General features: G+C 34.2%; 2 protein-coding genes across 10 annotated transcripts in view; both read right to left on the reverse strand.

The window, feature by feature from the left end:
• LOC127084005 (eukaryotic translation initiation factor 2 subunit alpha homolog) overlaps nucleotides 1-5197 on the reverse strand; it is a 99406-nt gene extending 94209 nt beyond the window's left edge. The window contains exon 1 of the mRNA XM_051024377.1: nucleotides 5118-5197. The gene's annotated coding sequence lies outside the window, so the exon portion shown is untranslated. The remainder of the gene's footprint in view (nucleotides 1-5117) is intronic.
• LOC127084003 (uncharacterized) overlaps nucleotides 1-22769 on the reverse strand; it is a 54400-nt gene that overhangs the window by 13896 nt on the left and 17735 nt on the right. Inside the window, exons 14-17 of one of the 9 annotated variants that reach the window (XR_007788599.1) lie at nucleotides 22606-22710; nucleotides 22298-22494; nucleotides 22124-22165; nucleotides 21551-22016 (exon numbers count right to left, since the gene is read on the reverse strand). The exons of 2 other annotated variants lie outside the window; for them this stretch is intronic. Coding sequence is in view for 6 of the 7 variants with exons in the window: in XM_051024368.1 (XP_050880325.1) it covers nucleotides 21864-22016; nucleotides 22124-22165; nucleotides 22298-22494; nucleotides 22606-22710 (497 nt within the window). In the remaining variant the exon portion in view is untranslated. Of the gene's footprint in view, nucleotides 1-71; nucleotides 217-2255; nucleotides 2389-2473; nucleotides 2543-3883; nucleotides 3989-18377; nucleotides 18523-21354; nucleotides 22017-22123; nucleotides 22166-22297; nucleotides 22495-22605; nucleotides 22711-22769 lie in introns of those variants that run through there. 6 more of the 9 variants (XM_051024375.1, XM_051024368.1, XM_051024373.1 and 3 more) reach the window with 6 other exon arrangements.

Raw genomic sequence — 22769 nt, forward strand, 5'->3', positions numbered from 1 at the left:
AATGAGGAAGCAGAATAAAGGAAAAACGAAGGATTTGGTTGATTATGATTAGGGGAATGAAAGAGAAAAACCTGGATACAGTAGAGAGATGTTTGCGAACATCAAAAGCTTCTTCTTCAGCGTTTGAGAAGTGCAAAACTGAAAGGAACGATATTAGTAGAACAAGAATCGCCGTTTTCGCGATTTTCATTTTCCCTACACGCTTGAAATTTGTATCTGCAAAACCGAAAAAGTAATTATACTCTCATGTAATGGTTCCTCGTTTTCTCACTCAAGTGGAAACCGGCAGAAAAAAAAAAGTTAACTTAACGGGGACATCATTTCGTTAATAACCGATTTTCTTTTCATGGGTCGGGTCGGGTCGAGTCGACCTTCCTATTCTAGGGTAGGATCGAGTCCAGTCGACCTTCCTATTCTAGGATCGGATATGGGTCTAAAATTCATACCCATATTTATAAAACCAGATTTGTGTCAAAATAGTTTAAATTGAATATCCATATTGTGGAGAAATTTCAGAAATAAAATAAATTTTCATATCAAACCAAATAAAAATACTCAATTAGTCTATTTCTTATTTTAAATATGTTTGGGTCACATCTTAAACGTTAATTCTAAATTGATGTTGGTCGAGTGGTTGCTGCACTTTGACATCAGGGTAGAAGGCTTTTGGATCAGAGGTTGTGAAGGTGGTGGTGTTGGCGTAGAGGAGGATCATGAACCAAATAAGTAAGGCAGAGAAGGTGAAAATGAATGGATACTTTCTTTCTTTGAGGAGAGATTCAACTAAATTTGACATTCTTGATTTGATTAAAGGACTGAAAATCTTGGGATCTCAGTGAGTTTGTGTTAGTTAGAAAAGGCAGAAGGTTACGGTAATGGGAATTGTTCAAGGTAACACAAATACATTAGATTAAACTATTATGCATGGCTGCCACTATGTTGGAAAATACTCTCATAAGGAGCCATAGCCACCAAAAATATACTCTAATATATTTCATATATTATGTAGATCTTAACTTTTCTGCACTTCTATAATATATTTACTACTACCAATTTCATCCACTTATTCACAATTTATTCAATTGCCGCAAAATATAATTCTTAACTAATTCAATTCAATCTATTTGATTTTGATCCACTAATTATAAAGTTTTTTTTTACATAAATGCTTTATTATTATTATTTTATTTTATTTTATAATCTTTTATATATTATTTTTAAGAGGAAAACATTTATTATTTACAAAGTTGGTCATCTTTAAATATTTTTATAAAATAAAAAGACTTTTTAACAACCATTTTTTTACAAAAACTGGCTATTGTATCATACTCAAGATAAAATAATAATTAAAAATATGATTTATTGATTAATAACAAAAATTTGATTTATTGATTAATATAATCAAATATAATATTTAAATTTTACTTTAGATTAATAAAAAAAACTTTTAGCCAAGTAAAAATATGTTTTAGGCTAATGCATCCCTTCTTCATCTTTATAAATACTTTGAAAATCTAAAATAAAACTTGGTGATAATCTTTAGTAGATTGGTAATAATCTTTTTTCAAGACAATTATCTTTCCAAAAATTGAAGTCATAAGAACTTTAGGTGTTACCTATCTCAATGTAAGATGCGAATTTTAATTATTAAATACATTTTTACATCTTATAAAAGTGTCATTAAATTGATACCTTAATTCCATTTCACATGGCTGTAAGAAAAAACTACATTTCATATAAATCACCCAAACAAATGTATTATACTCGAACGCATGAAAATGTTTTTTTTTTCCTTCTTTCCAAAAGTATAAAATGACGATTTTTTGGACGGTAATACTGAGACAGTAGATAACAGTGAGATTGCTAGAACATTTTCCAAGTTTGATGGCAACCTTTACACATGGAAATGGTATCGATATGACTCGAACCTCAACCGATTTAATAATCACAAGCTTAGTCATAATATACCATGGACAACTCATAGTAAATTAATTTAAAATATGAAAAGTAAACAATTTATCTGTGAAAAATTAAAATCACAAAAATTGCAGGTGTTATTTGAGTGCACTGTGTTCAACTAATATCTCATCATAAATTGCAAGCAACAAGGGAGGGAGTTATGGTGGCGTTTTGAACCACATACACTCCTAAGTTTGGATTGAACTCCCTCTTCGAGAAATTCTGAGTTTGTATAATACAACCACAATCAAAGAGATCAAAAAGAATACTATAGAACAAAATTAGTAAAGCCTTACCATTGTCCACATCAACCGCACCCATTCCAGTATCTTCTTCCTCTTCACTGTCTTCATCGCCACTGACCTCTTTGTTGTCTTGGCGTAGCTTAGCCATATGCTCAGCAAGCAGTTTATCATCGCGTTCACTCACCTAAATCACAATGCAATGTCAATCCTCGTTCCCACCATTCAAAAAATAAAAAAGATAAAGGATATAGAGAGAATGTGACACTCACCGCTTTGTGTTTTTCTATTGATTCAGTGCAGCAGGTAATGGCATTGTTGAGAACCAATGTTCCTTGCTCCTGTCAAGATTGTAACAAGCTATGAATTGCTTAAACAAGGAGAAGTAACATTAAGAAAATTTTACAATACATGTTTAGGAGCGAATTTTTTTAGGACTGTTAAAACAAACTATTTAGAACTGCAGTGAATCAGGAAATGAACCGAACCTATCCTTTAAAAACTGAACTTTTGAAACAGCTCACTAGCCGAACTGGATTTATGTCTGCACATTTCACTAAACTGAAATGCTAATGACTACAGTTAATATCTCCAACTGAATCCGTCTGTGCACTCATTTGCACTTCTCACTATTCATCTAGAACCTATGAATGGATGCTTCACTCTGCTTTCACTTGCTTGCAAAAAATGTGTTCTTGACCCAAACGACTTCATCATTCCCTCGGGTAAGCTTTTTTAATCTATCCCTGATATAAACCTCAACACAGCATTTAATAGTGAGTTATGAAAGCTGGCCATTCAAGGTTGGCCACAACTCAAATAGCATAGCTAGCTAGTGATTGAACTAAGTATGTAGAATACTAGTAGTAAATCGGATTTATTCCCAAAGTGCAGTCCCAATCCCAATGAGTTTCTTCTCAAGAGCATTAATTAGTTGTAGGAAGATCATTAGTTTTCCTTGATACTGTATAACTTGCTGATACAATTACTGCTATGCAAGGTTCTAAATGACAAAATATGAGTTCAGTTGTTTTTTCTTTTTGCAGTGTGTTGGGAACCAAGGTGAGTCTAAAAGCTTAGTTGGAGTCATAGGTGTTAATCTTGTGAACTAGTTTTTGAACTCTTAAGCAAATAGTCCCAAATCTTTTCTATGAACCCAAATGACCCTAGGCTGCAATATCATATCATTATTCAACCTATTTAATTAGGCCTGAGTCTATGTATCCTTACTTTATTTAAAACCCATAAACTTCAACAAGAACATCTAAAACTATATTTTGAATCAAAGAAACAGCTTGGTTCATAGTAGATGTTAAATTCATACACAGAAAAAATTTGGTTGAAACCAGAAGGTTATGTTTTTTAAGCCAGTTGCGCATGGTTTGTTTCAGTTCAGGATAACCGGATAAACCAGAATCGGTTTGATTCACCTTTTTGCAGTCAACAAAAGGTTTAGGTAGTCAACATTACAATGGCTTTTATGGCAATCATAATAGGGAAAAACAACAGCTGACCTAGTTTTACAATGAAAATACCCCCACAATCCAATCCAATAACACAAACATCCCTAGAAAATTCATAGATCTATAAACATAATCTTGATAGCCTCAAAATCCAAATGTGCAGTAAACTCAGTCCAAAAGCAATTATGAAACCGAAGTTTAAATGAACATTGCACCAACCTTGTCAAGAATCTGAGTGGTAAGCACATAAAGTGGGGGAGCAACAAGTTTAATTTTCACAGGACAGTCCTCATTTCCAGCAGCTTCAGCCTTCCGCATTGCCTCCTGCAAAACCAAATAATTATAAAGCATGATAAAACGATAAAAGATAAGCAATAGCCAATAACTCAAATGAAAATAACAACCGCATAACATAAATGATTAAGACCTTAATGTGAATAACTCCATCAAACTGATAACATTTCATTTCAATATCTGCCCTGATTTTCAATGGCTGAGGAGTCATTCGTCTTCTAATGTTCTTCACTAGAGAATCCTTCACTTCTTCAGAAACAGCAGGTACCACCTTGGTCACCTCTTGTCCATCAGGACCAACTTCCTTAATTACCCGCATAAGACTGCTCAAAACTGTATCAGGATCAGTCACAACTATTTTGAACGCCTACATCAAACAAAGTCCATGAGATAAAGTTCTCATTGTATAGACTCATTCAAGACTATATTCCAATATAAGCAATTTTGATAGAGCTTAGGAAAGCTTATAGAAAAAACTTATGGCATGTCCTAGCTTATTTCATAAGCTCTCTAGGATAGCTTATTAAAAAAGATTAACTTAATTTCAATTTATGCTATCAAAATGCAGTAGCTTATACACAGACACTTGTAATCAAGGAACCATGAAAGAGTGTGATGAAAATGTTTACCTCAAAGGCATGTCCATATTTGCGGTACAAAGGCCAAGCAATGTGAATACAAAGGTCCTACAAAAACCCAATATATATCCAATCAACAGAATCAAAATACAAGCAAAAAAATATAAGAAAAAAAATTAGGGGTTTTATTAGGGTTACCTCTAAATCGAGGTTCAAGGTTTCAGCAACATGACGCATAATAGAGTGAACAAGTTTACTCTTATTATACCTTTCTTCACAAGCTTGAATATCTTTTCAGAAACCCTACGTTTACTGAGATCGATGTAACCCTTTTCCTTATCAACACGAAGAACCATCACCGGTTCAATTCTACCCACCTTGATGAGACTACTGACACTACGAATTCGACGGCGAGAGAGTTCAGAGAACAGAATCATACCCTCGATGTTGTTGTATTCGAGGAGTGAAACGTAAGCACCCATGTCGGCTATGTTCTTGACCTGTATCATCACTGCCATGTCTACTTCTGGGTACCGTGCCTCGTACATTCGACATTCCAAATTCGGAGCCATTGATGTTAGGTTTTTGCTTTGTGTTTTCTTCTGTGAATCGCAGAGGATAACTGGTTTTGATTTTGTTTATGTTTGGGAGTATTTGCCCGACCACCCGCAAGCTGAAATTTTATTCCCATGCCATTCTAAAAAAAACTCTAAAAATGCCCCACTTTTCTATTTGGACTCGTTCAATGAATAGTCGAGATGATGAAGACGTGTTTATGCTGATTAGGCTCGGCCATTCATTGGCCGAGCTAGTGAAAGAATTTTTTTTATTTTTTTTTATTTTAAATACTCTTATATAATTAAATAATTTTATTAAATTTATTATTAAATAGTTTTATAATTAATTCTATATTTAAATAATAAAATTGATTTTTTTTAAAATAATAATAATATTTTTATAAAAATATCTAATATAATATGTTAATAATAATAGTTTTTTATAATAATAATAGTTTTCTAATATTGTTTTTTTAAAATATTAATAATAAAATGATTTTTTTTTAATATTAATAATAGAAATGATTTATTTTTTATATACTTATTATACAATTATAAATATTATAATGAGGCATATAATAAATTGTAATGATTAAGAATTATTTTATTGATATAATGGAAGAAATACATTTTATTTATAGTGATCACCTGTCCACATCTTGTGCCAACTTTTTTGCGTTTCCCTTGCCCAAGTCTTCTTGTCTGTCTTGCAGGAGACGAAGATGAGTCGGAAGATAATTCATCATGGGCGTCTTGTTGTTGATGTTGTTGTTGACTTTGATGTTGTTGTGATGTGTTTGGAGGCATGTCCATACTGTCGAGATCTTGAATGCGAAAAGAAAGGATATTCATTAGATGATCATCAGTGAGGTCATAGTTGGGTAGTGAATGTGGGAGTTGTGTGTAGGTGCTGGGTTGGGTGTGTAGGTGTTGGGTTGGGTGTGTTGGATAGGAGGATAATAGACATCATCATGGTTGTATGTAGGAGTGGGTTGTACGAATGTGGTGTTAGATGTTTGGGGTTGAGAATGAGGGTTTGAGTATTCAAAGTTGGGTTGAGGAATTGGAGTGTATTGTATGGGTGGGCGTAGGTTGGTTTGTTGTTGATATTGTTGGTTGTAATAGTAGTTTGTTTGAGGGAATGGAGTGTGGGGATTATGGTGTTGGGTTGAGGTGGAATAAATTGTGCGTTGTTGTATGGCCTGGGTGTGTTGGTAAGTTTGTTGATCTGAGGATGATGGTTGGTTATGTTGTTGTGGGGGTGATGTTGTTTGTTGGGTTGAAGAAGCTACGCGTTGACGGGGATCATTCAAAAACTGTGTTGGAGCAATGTGCATAAAAGGAATTGATAAAAACCAATTCATGTATTCTCTACCCCGCTTAGACCCACCAATTACCAAGTTTCCTTGTAACACCAAATGCCTTCTTCTTTTCCATTCTTTTAGCTCATCTTTGTTTAAATCTTGCCAATGTGTGTCCCAAGCTTGGACCATAGTCATGTTATGGTGTTCACTTAGACATCTTGGCTGAGACGGTATTTGTTGTTCAAATCCAAATTGGAGTTTGACTCGATCCGTCTGATGCATCTCAACGGTAAAGAAACATACCATATATGTTGTTGCACTCCAAACTCGGCTGTCACTATAATCAGGTACTGGATATTGTATGTACGGCCTCCAAATAAACTGTTAAAAGAAATATAACTATTAGAATGTATAAAATAAATTTAAATAAGTTGAATATTATAATTAATCATTCTTACATCGTTTTCTTCCATGTGTTCTATTGCAACACGATACCCTCGTAGATGATGACGAGGATTATTTCCGTAATTCATACCTCGTTTGCACCATCTTGCAATTAAAAAAAATACCTTAAAGCGACGTATAAATGATTTTGAGAAATATAAATTGCATTTAAATGAAAATCGTTACCTTAATGCATAAGGATGTGATGGAACCTCATTACTAACCGGGGCTAACAAGGGTATACGTGTGAATGCCCATACAATTAGTAATACAACACAGCCTCCTATGCTCTTGACTCCTTTATGGGCTGCTTTGTACATATGTCTATATAGTGTCGCCAGACAAGCAAAACCCCAACTGTATGTATTACATTTTTCTAGGTCTCCTACTAAAGGTAACCAAGAAGAATGCAACAAATTGTGACTTTTATCTGGCATTAAAAAAGTAGCAATTAAAAGTAAAATATAAATTTTTGAATGAAGAATATTTTCTGCCTCAGTCGGGTTAGGGTTATTTTTCAATTGTGTTAATACGGCTTCAAACCAAACAATTTTGACAGAAGCCCCATTGTTATCTGAAGATGTTGGTTCGATGCCCAAATTCTCCATGTAAACATCATTGGTTACGTTTGTTGGGCCATCAACAGCTTTACCATTGATTCGGAGACCGAGTAACATACTCACATCCTCTAGTGTGATAATACATTCACCCGTTGGTAAATGAAAGGTATGTGTCTCGGGTCTCCATCTCTTTAACAATGCGACAATTAATTTAGAATTTACTTTTAGACTTGCAATCTTGGCCACATTTGCAAAACCGACTAGTTCCAAATACGGTATTATAACCGCACTTGGTTGAATGCATGTATGCGAATGGACCCGGAACTTATCGTCTTCCTGAAATTCAAATAAAAATGGTAATGAATATTTGATGTGATATTTACATATTGAATTTGTGAAATAGATTTGAAAGAGACTTACGTATTCGGCAATGTTTTTCGCCGTCCCATGGTGTGATTCGCCCATCCACAACAAAGATATTTTGGAATTGAAGATAGTGAATATTTGTAGAGAGTAAATATTTGAAGAAAGTAAGTATTTGTGAAATAGAAATTGTAGGAAGATGATGAGAAATAATTGTAGAGGAAAGGTTTATTTATAGTGGTAAAAAATATTAAATATATAGGTTAGAATTGTACAGGGTGATTGGACAAGTAAGGGAATGCATGCAAATTTTTTTTGCAAGGAATCCCTGCAACCACGAGATTCCCATGCTGATTGGAAATCACACTGCCAAAAAGCCTGCGTGCAGACTCGTCCCTTTGATGGATGAGTTAACCCTTGTAATGTGTTGGCTCGTCCAATGGAATGACGAGCTTGGTCATGTGGCGTGTTGCCTCGTCCAATGAATGGGTGAGCTTGTTCTTCTAGGGTTATGACTCGTCCAATGAATGGGCGAGCTAGTGAAGGCTAGGGTTTTCACGTTTTCTCTCTCTTCCAATTGAAGGACGAGTTGCATGTGATTTCTACAGGGTTTGGTTTACTAGGATTATGTTTTGTTGACTATAAATTGCATTAATATCTTCATTCATTCTCACCAAACCATATCTACTACATTTATATCTTTACTTATTTTCATCAAACCAAATATTCTACATTCATATCTCCTTCATCTTACCAAATATTATTCATATCTTCAACCATTCTCATCAAACCAAATCTACTACATTTATATCTTTACTTATTTTCATCAAATCAAATATTCTACAATCGTATCTCCTTAATCAAATCAAATATTCCACATTCATGGCTCAAAGAAATTTAATTGTGTCTATCCATTCCGAAGGGTCCCTTTTCACAGATGCAAATGAGGGATTCTCATTTTGCAATACGAATTTGCATATGTTCAAAATTCACATCAACTCCGACTTCCATCATTTAAAAGACTGTGTTGAAAAAAAAGTTACAAAGTTATATTGAAGACATCATTTATCGCCATCCATTATTTAATGGAGATGATAATACCGTCTTTTACATAATGACACCCATTCAGATTGACGAAGATGTCAAGTCGATTTTTCAATGTCATATAACATTATCTCAATTACCCACCATTGAGATATATGTTCGTCTAATCGAAAATCTTGAAGAACAACCGAGTCACAATGAAAATCTCTATTATCCAACGCAATCTATACAGTCACACGAGTACGGAATGAGTCAAGCCATCGACGAAGAACCGACTCAAAATAATGAACCTTTCATACCAAATGAAGAGGTGGGCGAGAATAGTAAGGATGATCTTGAGGAGGTTCGATTTGAAGATCTATTTGGTGTTAGCGATGACGATGGCAATGAAGACATCTTCGACACACCGACCGTTGCACTAAGAGCGCAACCAATTAGTTTGTACAACCCACCTGTGCACATGCAAAACATAAGTTTGGATGATGTTGAACCAATCTCCATTTTCGAAAGTTTCATACCAACTCACAATGCTGACGAAATAGAGGAGGGCATCGAGTATGAAAATAAGGAAGAGTGTGTTCTAGCATTGCAACAATGGCATATAAAATGTAGTCTAGATTTTTCTGTGGTTAAATCTGACAATGTACGTGTTGTCATCAAATGTAGAAATTCAACATGCAATTTCAAATGCAGGGTCTATTTGCGTAAGGGCAACTCAAGGTGGAGAGTTGGTAAGTCTGGTGTGCCTCATACGTGCACAACCACTTCCATGTCACAAGACCATACAAAACTCAGTTCAGAAATGATTAGTAAGAGCATAATGGAGCTTGTAAATCGGGACGCTTATCTTAAGGTGAAGGTTATCATTGCTCATGTTGCTGAGAAATACAGGTATATCATATCCTACAAAAAGGCATGGATTGCAAAGTGTAAGGCAATTGACTCGCTGTATGGAAATTGGGAGACATCTTACAACGATATGCCGTAGTGGATACTGGTAATGAAAACATATCTATCAGGTACCATTATAGAATTGCAATCCTTACCTGTGATTTCAAATGATGGTTCACACTTGGGTGACCAAAGGATATTTCATCGTCTGTTTTGGGCGTTTCGACCATGTATACGTGGTTTCGCGTATTGTAAACTTATTGTGCAGGTTGATGGAACATGGTTGTATGGCAAGTACAGAGGGACTCTATTGATGGTTGTGGCACAGGATAGGAACGGGAACATATTTCCGATAGCGTTCGCATTGGTTGAAAGTGAGACAAAGGAAGCTTGGAGTTTCTTTCTTAAAAATTTAAGAATACACGTTACTCCCCAAGAAAATATGTGTCTAATATCAGACAGACATGAATTGATAAAGAATGCATATAACAATCCGGAAAATGGATGGCAGTATCCTCCATCATCACACGTCTATTGCATTAGACACATCGCGCAAAACTTCATGCGAGAGATTAAAGACAAGGATCTACGCAAAATAGTTGTTAACATGGGTTATGCGTTAACAGAGGCAAAATTTAACTACTATCGGGGGGAAATCTGAAGAACAAACAACAACGCTTTATCATGGATAGACAACATCCCTCGGGAGAAGTGGGCAAGGGCATTTGACGGAGGGCAACGCTGGGGTCACATGACAACTAACCTAGCAGAAGCAATGAACTTGGTGCTAAAAGAAACCTGAAACCTTCCAATCATTGCATTGGTCAAATCTACGTACTATCAATTAAGATCACTATTTGGTAGAAGAGGCCATCAATGGACAAAAATGTTAGCCTCTGGGTAGGTTTTCACTGATAACTGCAACAAGGGGATGGCTGAGGAAGTCATCAAAGCTAACATGCAAAACGTCATGCAATTCGATCGCGAGAGATTTTATTTCATGGTCCAAGAGAAGATTAATCATAACGACGGTCGTCCAACCGAAACATTCATCGTTAATCTAAGGAAACAACATTGTGATTGTGGGAAATTTCAGGCATTTTGATCAGTCACCATTTATAGTAAGTTTTCATTACTGATCCGACACAAAACAGAGACATTTGATACACTGTGCACGCATTTAAGGTACAATTCGAGTAGTTTTACTTCCGTTATGTCATTTACGCATTTTTAATCTTTATTCTATTTTATTTTGTTTATCTTGATTTTATGCGTGGGATAACTGTGTTTTTGTCAAACAGATCCAGGTAGAGGAACCGGAGAACTCAGAACACGATAGTGCGAGAGTCTGATACGTAAAGGAGCAGAAAATCCCAGTACAGGAGGCCTGACACGGCCACTCGTGTCACCTGACACGGGCCGTGTCAGGGAAAGGGAAACAGAAGAAGAAAACAGTAGCCTGACACAGCCACTCGTTGTAGGTGCTTAATTGGCTGCATTATATGGTAAAACACTAGCTGGTTACTAATGTCTTGACTGATGTCATGACATGGTATGTATGTGTGACTACATTGTAGGTTAGAATGTCTAACTGTACTCTGATGTCTTGACTGAAGTCATGACACACTTAAGTAGTTACTACAGGATTAGCTAACACAGGATTTATTGAATGTCAAACTGGATGCTGTGACATTCATACCTGTCAGCAGATACTAAGGAATAGAATAGCTGGTGTTCTGTTAGAACTTAGTATTTATTTCCAGTCTGGTTATCAAGGAAAGACCAGACCTGGCATAAGGCCTACTGACTGAATGTCAAACTGGATGTTATGACATTCATCGTTGACAGCAGCTATTGAACATTAGACAGAGTGGTGTTCTGCTATACTTCAGCATGTTACTTAGTCTGTTCTTCAAGAGAATAACAGAACTAACTTAAGACCAAATGTGTAAATGTTAAATTGGACACTTTAACATTTACTAATGTAAGCTGTTACTGTAGTATGGTCATTTTGATCATGTACAGGTCAGCAAAATTGTACAGTCTGTTTTCTGGAAGAACAGACTCAGCATATGGACCTTGATGTCAAGCTGAATGTCGTGACATTCATTCCTGACAGCATATGCTATATTGTAGGTTGTTCAGTTTTCTGTTTCATCTTTTTCTCAGGCTATTCTTCAGGGATTCAACAGTTGAGAGAAAATCCAGGAAATCAACAACCAAGCTACATTTAATGAACCTAACAAATAACCTATTTGTTAGTAACCTAAATGTTGAATTTATGGGAACTCGCGTGACCTTAAATTCAGGAGAATACAGGTGCAAAAGCCCAGGTACTGCAATATAAAAGGAAGGCGTTCCTTCATTCGGTTTCGGGGATTTTAAGGCGTGAAGATTTTGTGTGTCCATCATACTTCACTGCTGTATTTATGTGAGTCTTGTATTAGACGTATCTTGTAAGCCAAGCCATTATCAAGTAGATGATTGTTGTGGCATAGGGTGTTCATTGAGTTGTAAGTGTTGTGTCGCTAAAAGCTTTTAAGCGTGAGTGCTGTTGTCATACGGTGAACTGACTTGGTGTGCTTTGCTTTTTATCGCAATGTCGCGGATAGCAAGAGTCGCCACCGACTTTTCTTTTATCCAATAAGGAAAGGTGGAAAAGAACAGGAAAGACCTCAATAGATTTTGGGTTCGGGAGGTACATTATACAAAGGGAAGGTGTTAGCACCCTTTGTATCCATGGTTATCCATGGGCTCTTAATTACTGGATCACTTATATTTTTGTCTGAAAAGTGTCGGTGAATTGCTTAAAAAATGTTTGAAAGAGAGTTTAACTTTGTAATGATTCTCGTATGAATGTATACAAAGTATTTATCTCATTTGATTTTGAAAATGGTTTAGAAAAATATAACTCGGTAATGATTCTAGTATGAATGTATACCAAGTGGTGATTTTCTAGGATTTGTAAAGTGTAAAGTGTGAGGGGTGGAAAATGTTTTAGGTTATGATCCAGTAATTGAGAGTTATACCTTCCTGAGGTCGTTATGGGCATTTCCTATCCTTATGAGGGTAAAACTGTCCTTACTATTGAGAAGTAAGTAATTTTACCTTTTGGATGCTAATGTAATTTTCACTTTGTCCATTTGGACCATATTGTGTGATATATTTTGTTTATGTATACTTTGCTTGTTTGTGTGGTCTTTGACCATTAATGTACATAATAACAATAAAAACCCTAAAAAACGTTTGTGTGGACTGTTGGCTTGATCTTGGACAAATGGACTTAGAATCTAGGCAACCTCCTTTGCTAATAGACTTCGCCAATGCCAACTTGTTGAAAGAACCAAATGCTTGCAATTTGAACTTCATATGATGCATCTTTGAAGACCTTTAAGTTCATCTGCAATTTGATCATTGTGAAACTGTTATTTTGAACTTATGACTTGTGGAATTTATCTGTTACATGGGTTACCTTGAAGAAGATCATGGAATGGATAAGTTTGGATGTGGCCATCTTTATTTGATGCCTTGCTCTTCAAGATGTTATAATTATGCATTTGTGTGTTGCTTGATTCTAAAAAGTTCAAGGGAATTATGGGTTTCTATTGACATACTTGTCTATTGGATTGCTACCCATTTGGTCAGATCTTTTCAACTCTAAACTTTTAATTTTTGTACATAGGATAGTCTCTTCATCTTCTCCCCATTTCTTTAATTTCAAAATCTCTCCCTCCACTTTAAAAACCTTCTTTGTGTGAACTACTTTTGTTCTAAACTTTGACCACTTTGGCAAAAAGGTAGAAACTTTGGCCTTATGCCATTACATTTTCAAACTTCTTTTCTTAAATCAAACTTGTAAATAAACTTAACTATACTTGACTTAAACTTTCAAAAAGCCAAAAAGAACTAACTCATTCAAACCATTTTAGGCCTTTGTGACTTTCAAACTTAAATTTTGTTAAAATCAACACACTCATCTTGAAATTGGTATCAAGAACTACGAGGTTTTAATACCTCATTTTTTAGGTTGGTACGTAGGCACAAGTCCGAAGGTCTTGTCAAACACAAAAATATAATTAATGAATTCTCTTATCATCCCCCCATTCTATTTGTTTGTAAACATCACTTTGTACAAAATACATATGCACACAAAAAGGGCTCCCTAGGAGTACCTAGGACACTTTGGGTGCTAACACCTTCCCTCTGTGTAACCAACCCCCTTACCTGTGATCTCTGACTTTTATTAGTTTTATTTGAAAACTTCTTACTTTTTGGATTTTGTTAGTACTTTTTCCCTTTTCCCTTTGAAACAATAAAATCACGGTGGCGACTCTTGTTATTTAATCTCTAGCTTGTCAATAGCTTGATGATCATGAATTTCCCGCTACACCAATCCAACACTCATCACACATCAATAACATCTTCACTCTTTATCCAAAACGGACATAAATGAAAGTGAAGGGTAAAATTCATCATCATGATGTAATAGGAGCGATGTCGAAGGCACAAAGAAGAAGATTTAAGGAGTAGGTTACCCAAAGCCTTCGTGCCAGAATCATCGTGGTGTCTTGTTCTCATCGTAATGGTTCATTTGAGATTGAAAGAATGGTACGCGCGAAGGAGGAAGCGAGAATTTCAAATTGTGTTGAGCAATTTCTCAGTGACGAACGTTTGGCTATGGCGAAGGGTATTCTCGTGGCATTGAGTCTTGAGATTCAGCATAATTCATGACTCGATCCGGATTTGGGTTGTGAAGGATTTGGGCCTTTTGGCCTAACCAAGCACTTGTGTTCTTGAACTACACCTCCCTCCAATGATATTACCCCTGGCCCAATGCTCATATACATCCTTAATTTTATTAATTTATCTTAATCTCTTTTTTTCCTTATTGATTAATCATGTTGTTGTTATTTCTTAATCGTGCTAAATTTAGGTTTTTTTTAGATTTTTGTTAATTAGGGATTAATATAGTTTGCGGGTAATTAGGTTAAGTCATGGTTAATTAGGAATTATTGTGATTTTAGTTAGATTTAGAATTTAGGCTTAATCAATTTCTTCAATTTGATCTTGATTTTTCAGATTTAATTCAAAATTAGTTTAACCGTGCTTTGATTGGATGTAATTTGCCATTAGAATTTTGGTTAATCCATTTTCGTTTATTTTAATTCAAGATTTGGATTTATATGATTAAGTATAGATTTTACCATGATTAGATCTTAGGTTAATTTCCATTTGATTTGTATATCACATTACGATTGTCATGATCATGTATATTAAAACTCAATGCATGATTTAGATTACTAATTTCTAATTTGATTAGTTTGTTTCCTAATTCATGTTTAGGTAGATTTAATCCTTAGAATTAATGTTTTAAAATTTTAAAACCCATTAATCACAAACTAACACGTAGCCTAACAATGAATAATAATTACAAAAATAAAACACAAATCCTTTTCCTCTCTCATCCCACGTGAAACACGAAACAGGAGAAAAAAATTCTTCTTCTTCAACTTATGCTCTCTCTCTCTCTCTCTCTCTCTCTCTCTCTCTATCTCTCTCTCTCTCTCTCTCTCTATCTCTCTCTCTCTCTCTCTCTCTCTCTCTCTCTCTCTCTCTCTCTCTCTCTCTCTCTCTCTCTCTCTCTCTCTCTCTCTCTCTATCTCTCTCTCTCTCTCTCTCTCTCTCTCTCTCTCTCTCTCTCTCTCTCTCTCTCTCTCTCTCTCTCTCTCTCTCTCTCTCTCTCTCTCTCTCTCTCTCTCTCTCTCTCTCTCTCTCTCTCTCTCTCTCTCTCTCTCTCTCTCTCTCTCTCTCTCTCTCTCTCTCTCTCCGATTCAATAAAACAAAACTACATGAACGTGTATGAGAGATAAACTAACCTTTTTGAGACAGCGACAAAATGTGTGGTTTTGGTGGAGGTTAAAGGTGATGTGCGGATCCGACACTGTTTTCAGCGAGAGAAAGGTTTACGGTTGTGTTTGCAGAACGTGGAAGAATAAAATGGTGAAATCGCAGGTTATTGGAGTGAAGGATGAGAGGTGTCTACTTGTACGAACGTTATGTTTGATAGTGTATTGTGTGGAGTGAAACTTATGCTGAAGAGAGTTTGTTGTGATGTTTTTTATGGTGTGTTGATGAAGGAAAGAAGATTGATATGAGTATGTTCGTTAGTTGAAAGATAAGGAAAAAATGAAGGATGTTTAAATAGAGGGAGGGGTTGTCGTGAGTTGGGGAGAAAATAGTGGTGTGTTCAAAAAATATCTCTCACAACATTTGAGTCATCTCTTTTTCTACTCAAGTAAACATAACTTGCATCCTTTATCAGTTTAAAAATGTATTGAAGAAAAACTCAGCCACAAATCTTGATTATATGTGCGGGAGCTAAACGAGTTTTTTGAATACACTCAACAATAGTAACTTCCTTGGCATTCACAGCATGAAAAACATCATATTCAGTTTCTTTGAGGTCAGTTGACATATTATAGAAATATCATATCAAGGAGTCAAAACTTGGTTCTTGTATATCATAACGTCAAAATTAAATGATGGTCTGACATCTTATATATCAAATCACAACATCTTGACCATAAAAGTACAAAGTACCTCAGATGGGCTGAAAAGACTACAAGCTTGATCAGTTATATCCAACAAGGATGCTTCCTGCCAAAATAACCACAAAACGAACAATTGGAAACAGAAACACAAAAATAACTAACATCCAAGACACAAGTAAATGATTATGTCTGAACTTAAAAGAAAAACATAGGGAAAATCAGAAGAAGTTGGGAATAAAGAAATGGTGTCACCTCTTTACATAAGAACCAAAGAGATGTTGTAACCTGCCTTGTAAAATTCAGTCCATAACGCCCAACTAATGCAGATGTAATCTCATCCAAGGTAGGTTCCTTAAGTTTATCAACTGCAGGCTCCTGCCTTTTCCTGAAATCCTGCTCTCATAAAAAAAAATATAACCATAAAAAAAAGTCAGGAAAAAAACTAGAGACTACTTTTTTTGTTACAAAACATTCAATACCTTTAAGACTACCGAAGATCACAAAATATACAATTTAGATAAACAGAGATAACATATGTATGAATATTTTAAGTATAGCCTCTTTAAACACAAAATTGCTTTCATATTCAAACATATGAAGGCCTACATTAGACAAATATAGTGATTTCAACTAAATTTGTTAATTTCCGTAGGAACGGTGTGACGAGACAAAACTGTAAGCAGAAAGCACATAACAGAAAAATATAAGCAAATTTATCGCTGAAAGGAACACAAAAACATGACTTTCCTGATTGGCCATAAAAAATGGTCTAAAATATACGCCCAGCAGAAAAAGTGCCACATGCAGCTTGGGTGACTGTATATAACAATAATGTATAGAAGCATAATTGTAAATACATTAAAATGCATGAAATTGGCTAATCTATAATCAGATTACATGTAATGTAATTGTGTCACATAAACATGAAACTTTTGCATTAGAAATCCTACTGAGAAATTAATAATGGCTACAGCATTACCTTGTAGTTTTGACAACATTCATGAAATCTCAACATCGGTGTCACTAGCACGGTTTTCACTTATAACAGAAAAGGCTCTATGCTCCCCAGGTCCAAGAGTTCCATTGCCACTGAAAATACCCATTCCAAATGCGATATCGCTAGCTGATGCTCGGGGAATCTATTTTCCACACATAAGTGAGATGCATAAGTTTTTGAAATATCAATAGGAAAATTCATGTCTTAGACTCTCAGTGTTACAGTGGCACTGCAACTAATCATGATGTATTAGCATTCATTTATTAATTCAAAAGAATGTGTTTCTAACTCTCCCAAAACTATTAGTGACACTAACGTACATTGAGATTACCAGAAACTTCAAAAGAACAAATCTACCTAAAGAAAAAATGAAGATGATTTCACCTGAGTTGCCTTTATAGGATATATGTCTGGATGGTAATTCTCATCAAACAAACTTGGAAACCTATCTCTAACCCTGATTCCAAGAGCATATAATTCTTCCTATCCTCTTCTAATTAACTCACCGCCCTTAAGCTTTCTTTGCCAAGGAGATTTCCATCCATTCAACCAAGTAGGAATTCTATCCGAAGACAAATGTTTCTCTTTTGCATCCTTTATAAGAACTTCCAAATGGGCTGACAAATTGTCCAACTGCTTTATTCTTTTCTTTGTAGGATAACGGGTCCCATGCCTTGCCTGGCAATGTAACATAGAATTATCAATTATCATACTCTTGAACAGACTGCATATAAATATAAAATATACGGAATTCATGTGAAAATTACAAAAGCAAGCGTAAATGTGTGGTAAAAGTGGAACATCATTCATAACTAATGAAATAATTAAACCCTAAACTGGTAAGAAAATTACCACTAGATTTAAATGTATTGGAGTGCATCCTTCAGGAATTTTAGAAGGAATGAAGTTCTTGTCAGTAATGTCTTTCACAACTCCGTACCTAAGCAGAAAATTAACACGCGCAATTTCATCAATCTCAATAAGTTTCAAAAAATTGATCAAGCACACACGCAATCACAAATGCATATAGAAGTCTAGTCAAAATCAGAGGCAACAAAAATGAGGAAGCAGAATAAAGGAAAAATGAAAGATTTTGGTTGATTATGATTAGGGGAATGAAAGAGAAAAACCTGGATACAGTAGAGAGATGTTTGCGAACATCAAAAGCTTCTTCTTCAGCGTTTGAGAAGTGCAAAACTGAAAGGAACGATATTAGTAGAACAAGAATCGCCGTTTTCGCGATTTTCATTTTCCCTACACGCTTGAAATTTGTATCTGCAAAACCGAAAAAGTAATTATACTCTCATGTAATGGTTCCTCGTTTTCTCACTCAAGTGGAAACCGGCAGAAAAAAAAAAGTTAACTTAACGGGGACATCATTTCGTTAATAACCGATTTTCTTTTCATGGGTCGGGTCGGGTCGAGTCGACCTTCCTATTCTAGGGTAGGATCGAGACCTTCCTATTCTAGGATCGGATATGGATCTAAAATTCAAACCCATATTTAAAAAACCAGATTTGTGTCAAAATAGTTTAAATTGGGTATCTATATTGTGGAGAAATTTTAGAAATAAAATAAATTTTCATATCAAACCAAATAAAAATACTCAATTATTTGATAATGATATTCAATTAGTCTATTTCTTATTTTAAATATGTTTGGTTCACATCTTAAACGTTAATTCTAAATTGATGTTGTTCTAAGTAATATAGAACTTTAATTCAACTCTTATAACAAGTACATTTAGATCTCAACCTTTAAGAATAGTTTTTCTGAAGCACTAGATCCAAATATATTCTCTTTTTATATATAATCTAAATTCAGTCAAAAAGAGTTGTAAAATAACTATGAGTAGTTTTCATTTACTAATGATAATATTTTCTTCTCCATTTTTTAAATAAAAAAGATAAGAAGAATTAGGTGAATACTTTTACTCCTCTAGAAAACAACCCTTTTGTTTTTTCTAGTGTTGTCATTATTAATTAAAATAATGCTTTGATTTGGACACAAAGATGAGGGAAGATATGAATTTAGAAACCCTTCACCTATATATGCTGTATATATTACATGAAACCAGTACTTTCTTACATGTGAACCAACTAGAAGGAGCTGATCCAACTTAAAACACTAAACCTCAATAGTCAATTAATTTGACTATTTCCTATATTATGATTGGATGATTGTACTATTTCCTATATTATGACAGGAAAAAATCTTCGGGTGAAAAATAAAGACAAAAGAAAATGAAACAATATGTTGCATATCCATTTCAATCAATGAAGTAAATTTGAAGAACTCAAGATGATTTCTTGGTCTTGATTCATTTCATGATATATTTACAAAGTTATTTTAGGGGAGTTTACTTATAAATAACTAAATATGTTTTACAGTATAATAAATAAAATTAAGAGAAAAAACAAACTAACCAAACATAATTTATTATTCTTGACCGTTCGTCAAAAGATAGAAATTCCAGCAGCAACTATTACACGAAAAGACATATACAACATATAAGACCTCACCCCAACCACATGATTCCACCTTTAGCATATTTTCGTCATTACATTTAATCGGAAGATAACTCTCATATGAGGTGCCGAATATCACATATATGTTTTAACAACTCACACTATATAAAATTCAACACGTATCACATCAAGTATTCTCTCATTCATACTACTTTCTCATTCACTCATTAACTTGTATGTTTGAGTCTTACTTTCACTCTACTGTACTAGAAGCTCACTCTATCGCATAAAAACTTTATTCCACTTGATCTTCAACTATTTTTTGTTTCAGTTTAAAACACTAATTAAAAAAAATTACATTCATTTGATATCCTAAAATTCGTCAAGGCACTAATTTATTATATAATATTATTAATGGATAATCAAATAAAAGACTTAAACACTAAAAGGTCAACTAAACAATAATGAAAAGTCCAACTAATAATTTTAATTCTAAATCAAATACAACGGTCTAAAATAACTTATTTAATAAATACTTTATTTTACAAGGTTAGTCCTTCAATACCGAAATTAGCTATAATAAATCTAAAAAAGGGTAAAGTGATGTATGAAAAATATGTGTATCTTTGTATAGTGATATAATTGTAAGATACCCCAAATAGGATGACATATGTTATATGTTGGATATCCGCTCTATGAGGTGGTGTCCATGGCACAGAGGCTTGCCCAAGGAGAGATGTAACATCCTAAAAATAATTAAAATAATATTAATATTATTATTTCAATTTTATTATATTTTTATGATTTTATTATCTTTATTATTATTTTTATTATTATTATTATTATTATTGTTATCAACTAAAAATAAAAATAAAAATATATGTTTATTATTTTATTATTATTATTATTATTATTATTATTATTATTATTATTATTAATAAGCTAACTAAATTTATTTTAATAAAGTAAACTAAATTTTAATGGGAATAATGGGAAAAGAAGTCGAAGAGGAAAGGGGATAGTGGGAAGTGAAAATGAGAATGAAAATATGATTCTTAAGGTCAAAAAGAGTGAAATGTGAAGAGAGAAAATAGATAGATAGATAAATAGATAGATAAAGAGAAAGAGAGAGAAGAAAATACATACTATGTTCTAGAATATGAAGCATAATATTCTTTAGATATTTGTTCTCTTTTTTATTTAAAAATTATATTTTTATTGTTTTTTAATTTTGGTTTTTCATTGTTTTAGCTCTTTCGCTATGAGCCATCTTATCAAATAAAATTTAAAAAGAAAACTTTGAATTTAAAGAGACAAAAAGAAAAACAATGGTTGTAAGTTTTTTATTTTTAATATTTAACGTTATAATTTTTTTATTGCTTTATTTGTTTTTGATACATTGATTTTATTAGTTTATTTCACAATATTATATTCTAAGTATTAGGGATTGTTACCCTTTTAAAATTTAAAATTATTTTTCATAAATTTAAAAATATACTTTCATACGCATCCTATTCCGTTTTTGTTTTTCTAAAATATAATGTTATTTTGTTCCGTTCTTCTTTTCCTAATTACAATAGTAGTCCCAATTTTCCTGAATTAAGTGACAAGAGAGATTGTGAGCTAAATACAAATTCAGTAGCACACGTAAAATAAACACTTCAATTTAGCCGTTTCAAAAGCAATGGCTTTACATGATTTCTCAAATGATATCATCATTCATCTAAAACTGCTACACAATCATTCAACAAACAAACAAAAGTTGGATCATTACAAGAAATCAGAAGATCGCCACTTTAATTAATATCCACTATACCAAAAGAGAAAAAAAAAACTGAAATGGCAAAAGTGTGAAACATGAAACATTAACCTACATCACATGTGTAAAGTGCTGAGATTAAGACTCTCGCGGAGAAAATGAAACTAATATCTAGAACTCTTCATTCCATCTCCAAAACTCTCCGGGGTTACAAGCTACAGAACAGGGTGGCTTGAACACCAAACTTAAGATACCAAAGGCATTTTTGCATAGGCATTCAAATCGATGTACTCTGCTAGAAGGAAATCGTGCTTTGCCTGAAATTTGTTTAGTGGTACTGCCAAAAAAGGACTTGAGAATTGATCTCAGACTCCTTTCCAGAAAACAAACTAAAATTCATCTTTGGGGTACTTGTCACCTTTCCCTAGTTGAAAAAACCACTGAAGTATTTGGAATATCTTGCTGCCCGAGGGCTTCTGCTCTAGCTTTGCATTACAGACTGTATCGTAGTCATGCTTCCGATGAGGAGCAACTATTTTTTCCTGTGATGAAAAATCGGTAATAAAATTAGTGGTAGATTAAAAAAATGTTACCAAATTAATCTTGCACACTGATCATTTTGTGTAATAGAGTGGGATCATAGTGTCACCTTGAATACTTCAAATGGACAGAAATCAGAACCATTACAACCCTGTAGCCACAATAGCACCACAAAATTGTGTTATTGATGCACAACGACATAATACAGGTTTAAACAATCAAGAGTAAAACTCAACAACCTCTGAACCACATTCATAGACTTCATAAGAAACCAAAAGCTTACCGGCATTGGAATGGGGTGTTCATTGTGCAGCACTTGCACAAAGTGCTTGCTTCTAGCTTTGTCTGGCGCAGGACATCTATACAGGACCAGCATGTTGTTACCAGCAAAAGGAGCCACAATGCTACCCCTCCATTTTCTTTTCTGTGGAGGCTTTAGAGGAAATGCCAAAGGTATCTCCTTCTGGATTGTGTCAAACTCTGTTGAAAGAGAATAATTATAATCATAAACATACTCTACCACTACTTTGCAATGAAACCAAAATAGAAATTGATAAAAATTTATTCACGAATATACTATAAAAGCCTTACCAGACCCTTCAAGAAATAAACCAAGCAGACATGAGAATGGGACTACAGTTTCAGCATGTGCAAACCGAAGTCTTGCTTTTTCAAAGCTGCCAGGCACATGTTTTTCTACAGAAGCAATAAAGAAAGTTGAAATGAGAGAATGGTTCACAATGCCCCTTATTCAA

This window comes from Lathyrus oleraceus, chromosome 5 (genome assembly GCF_024323335.1).
Source record: "Lathyrus oleraceus cultivar Zhongwan6 chromosome 5, CAAS_Psat_ZW6_1.0, whole genome shotgun sequence".
NCBI classification, from domain to species: Eukaryota; Viridiplantae; Streptophyta; class Magnoliopsida; order Fabales; family Fabaceae; genus Lathyrus; species Lathyrus oleraceus.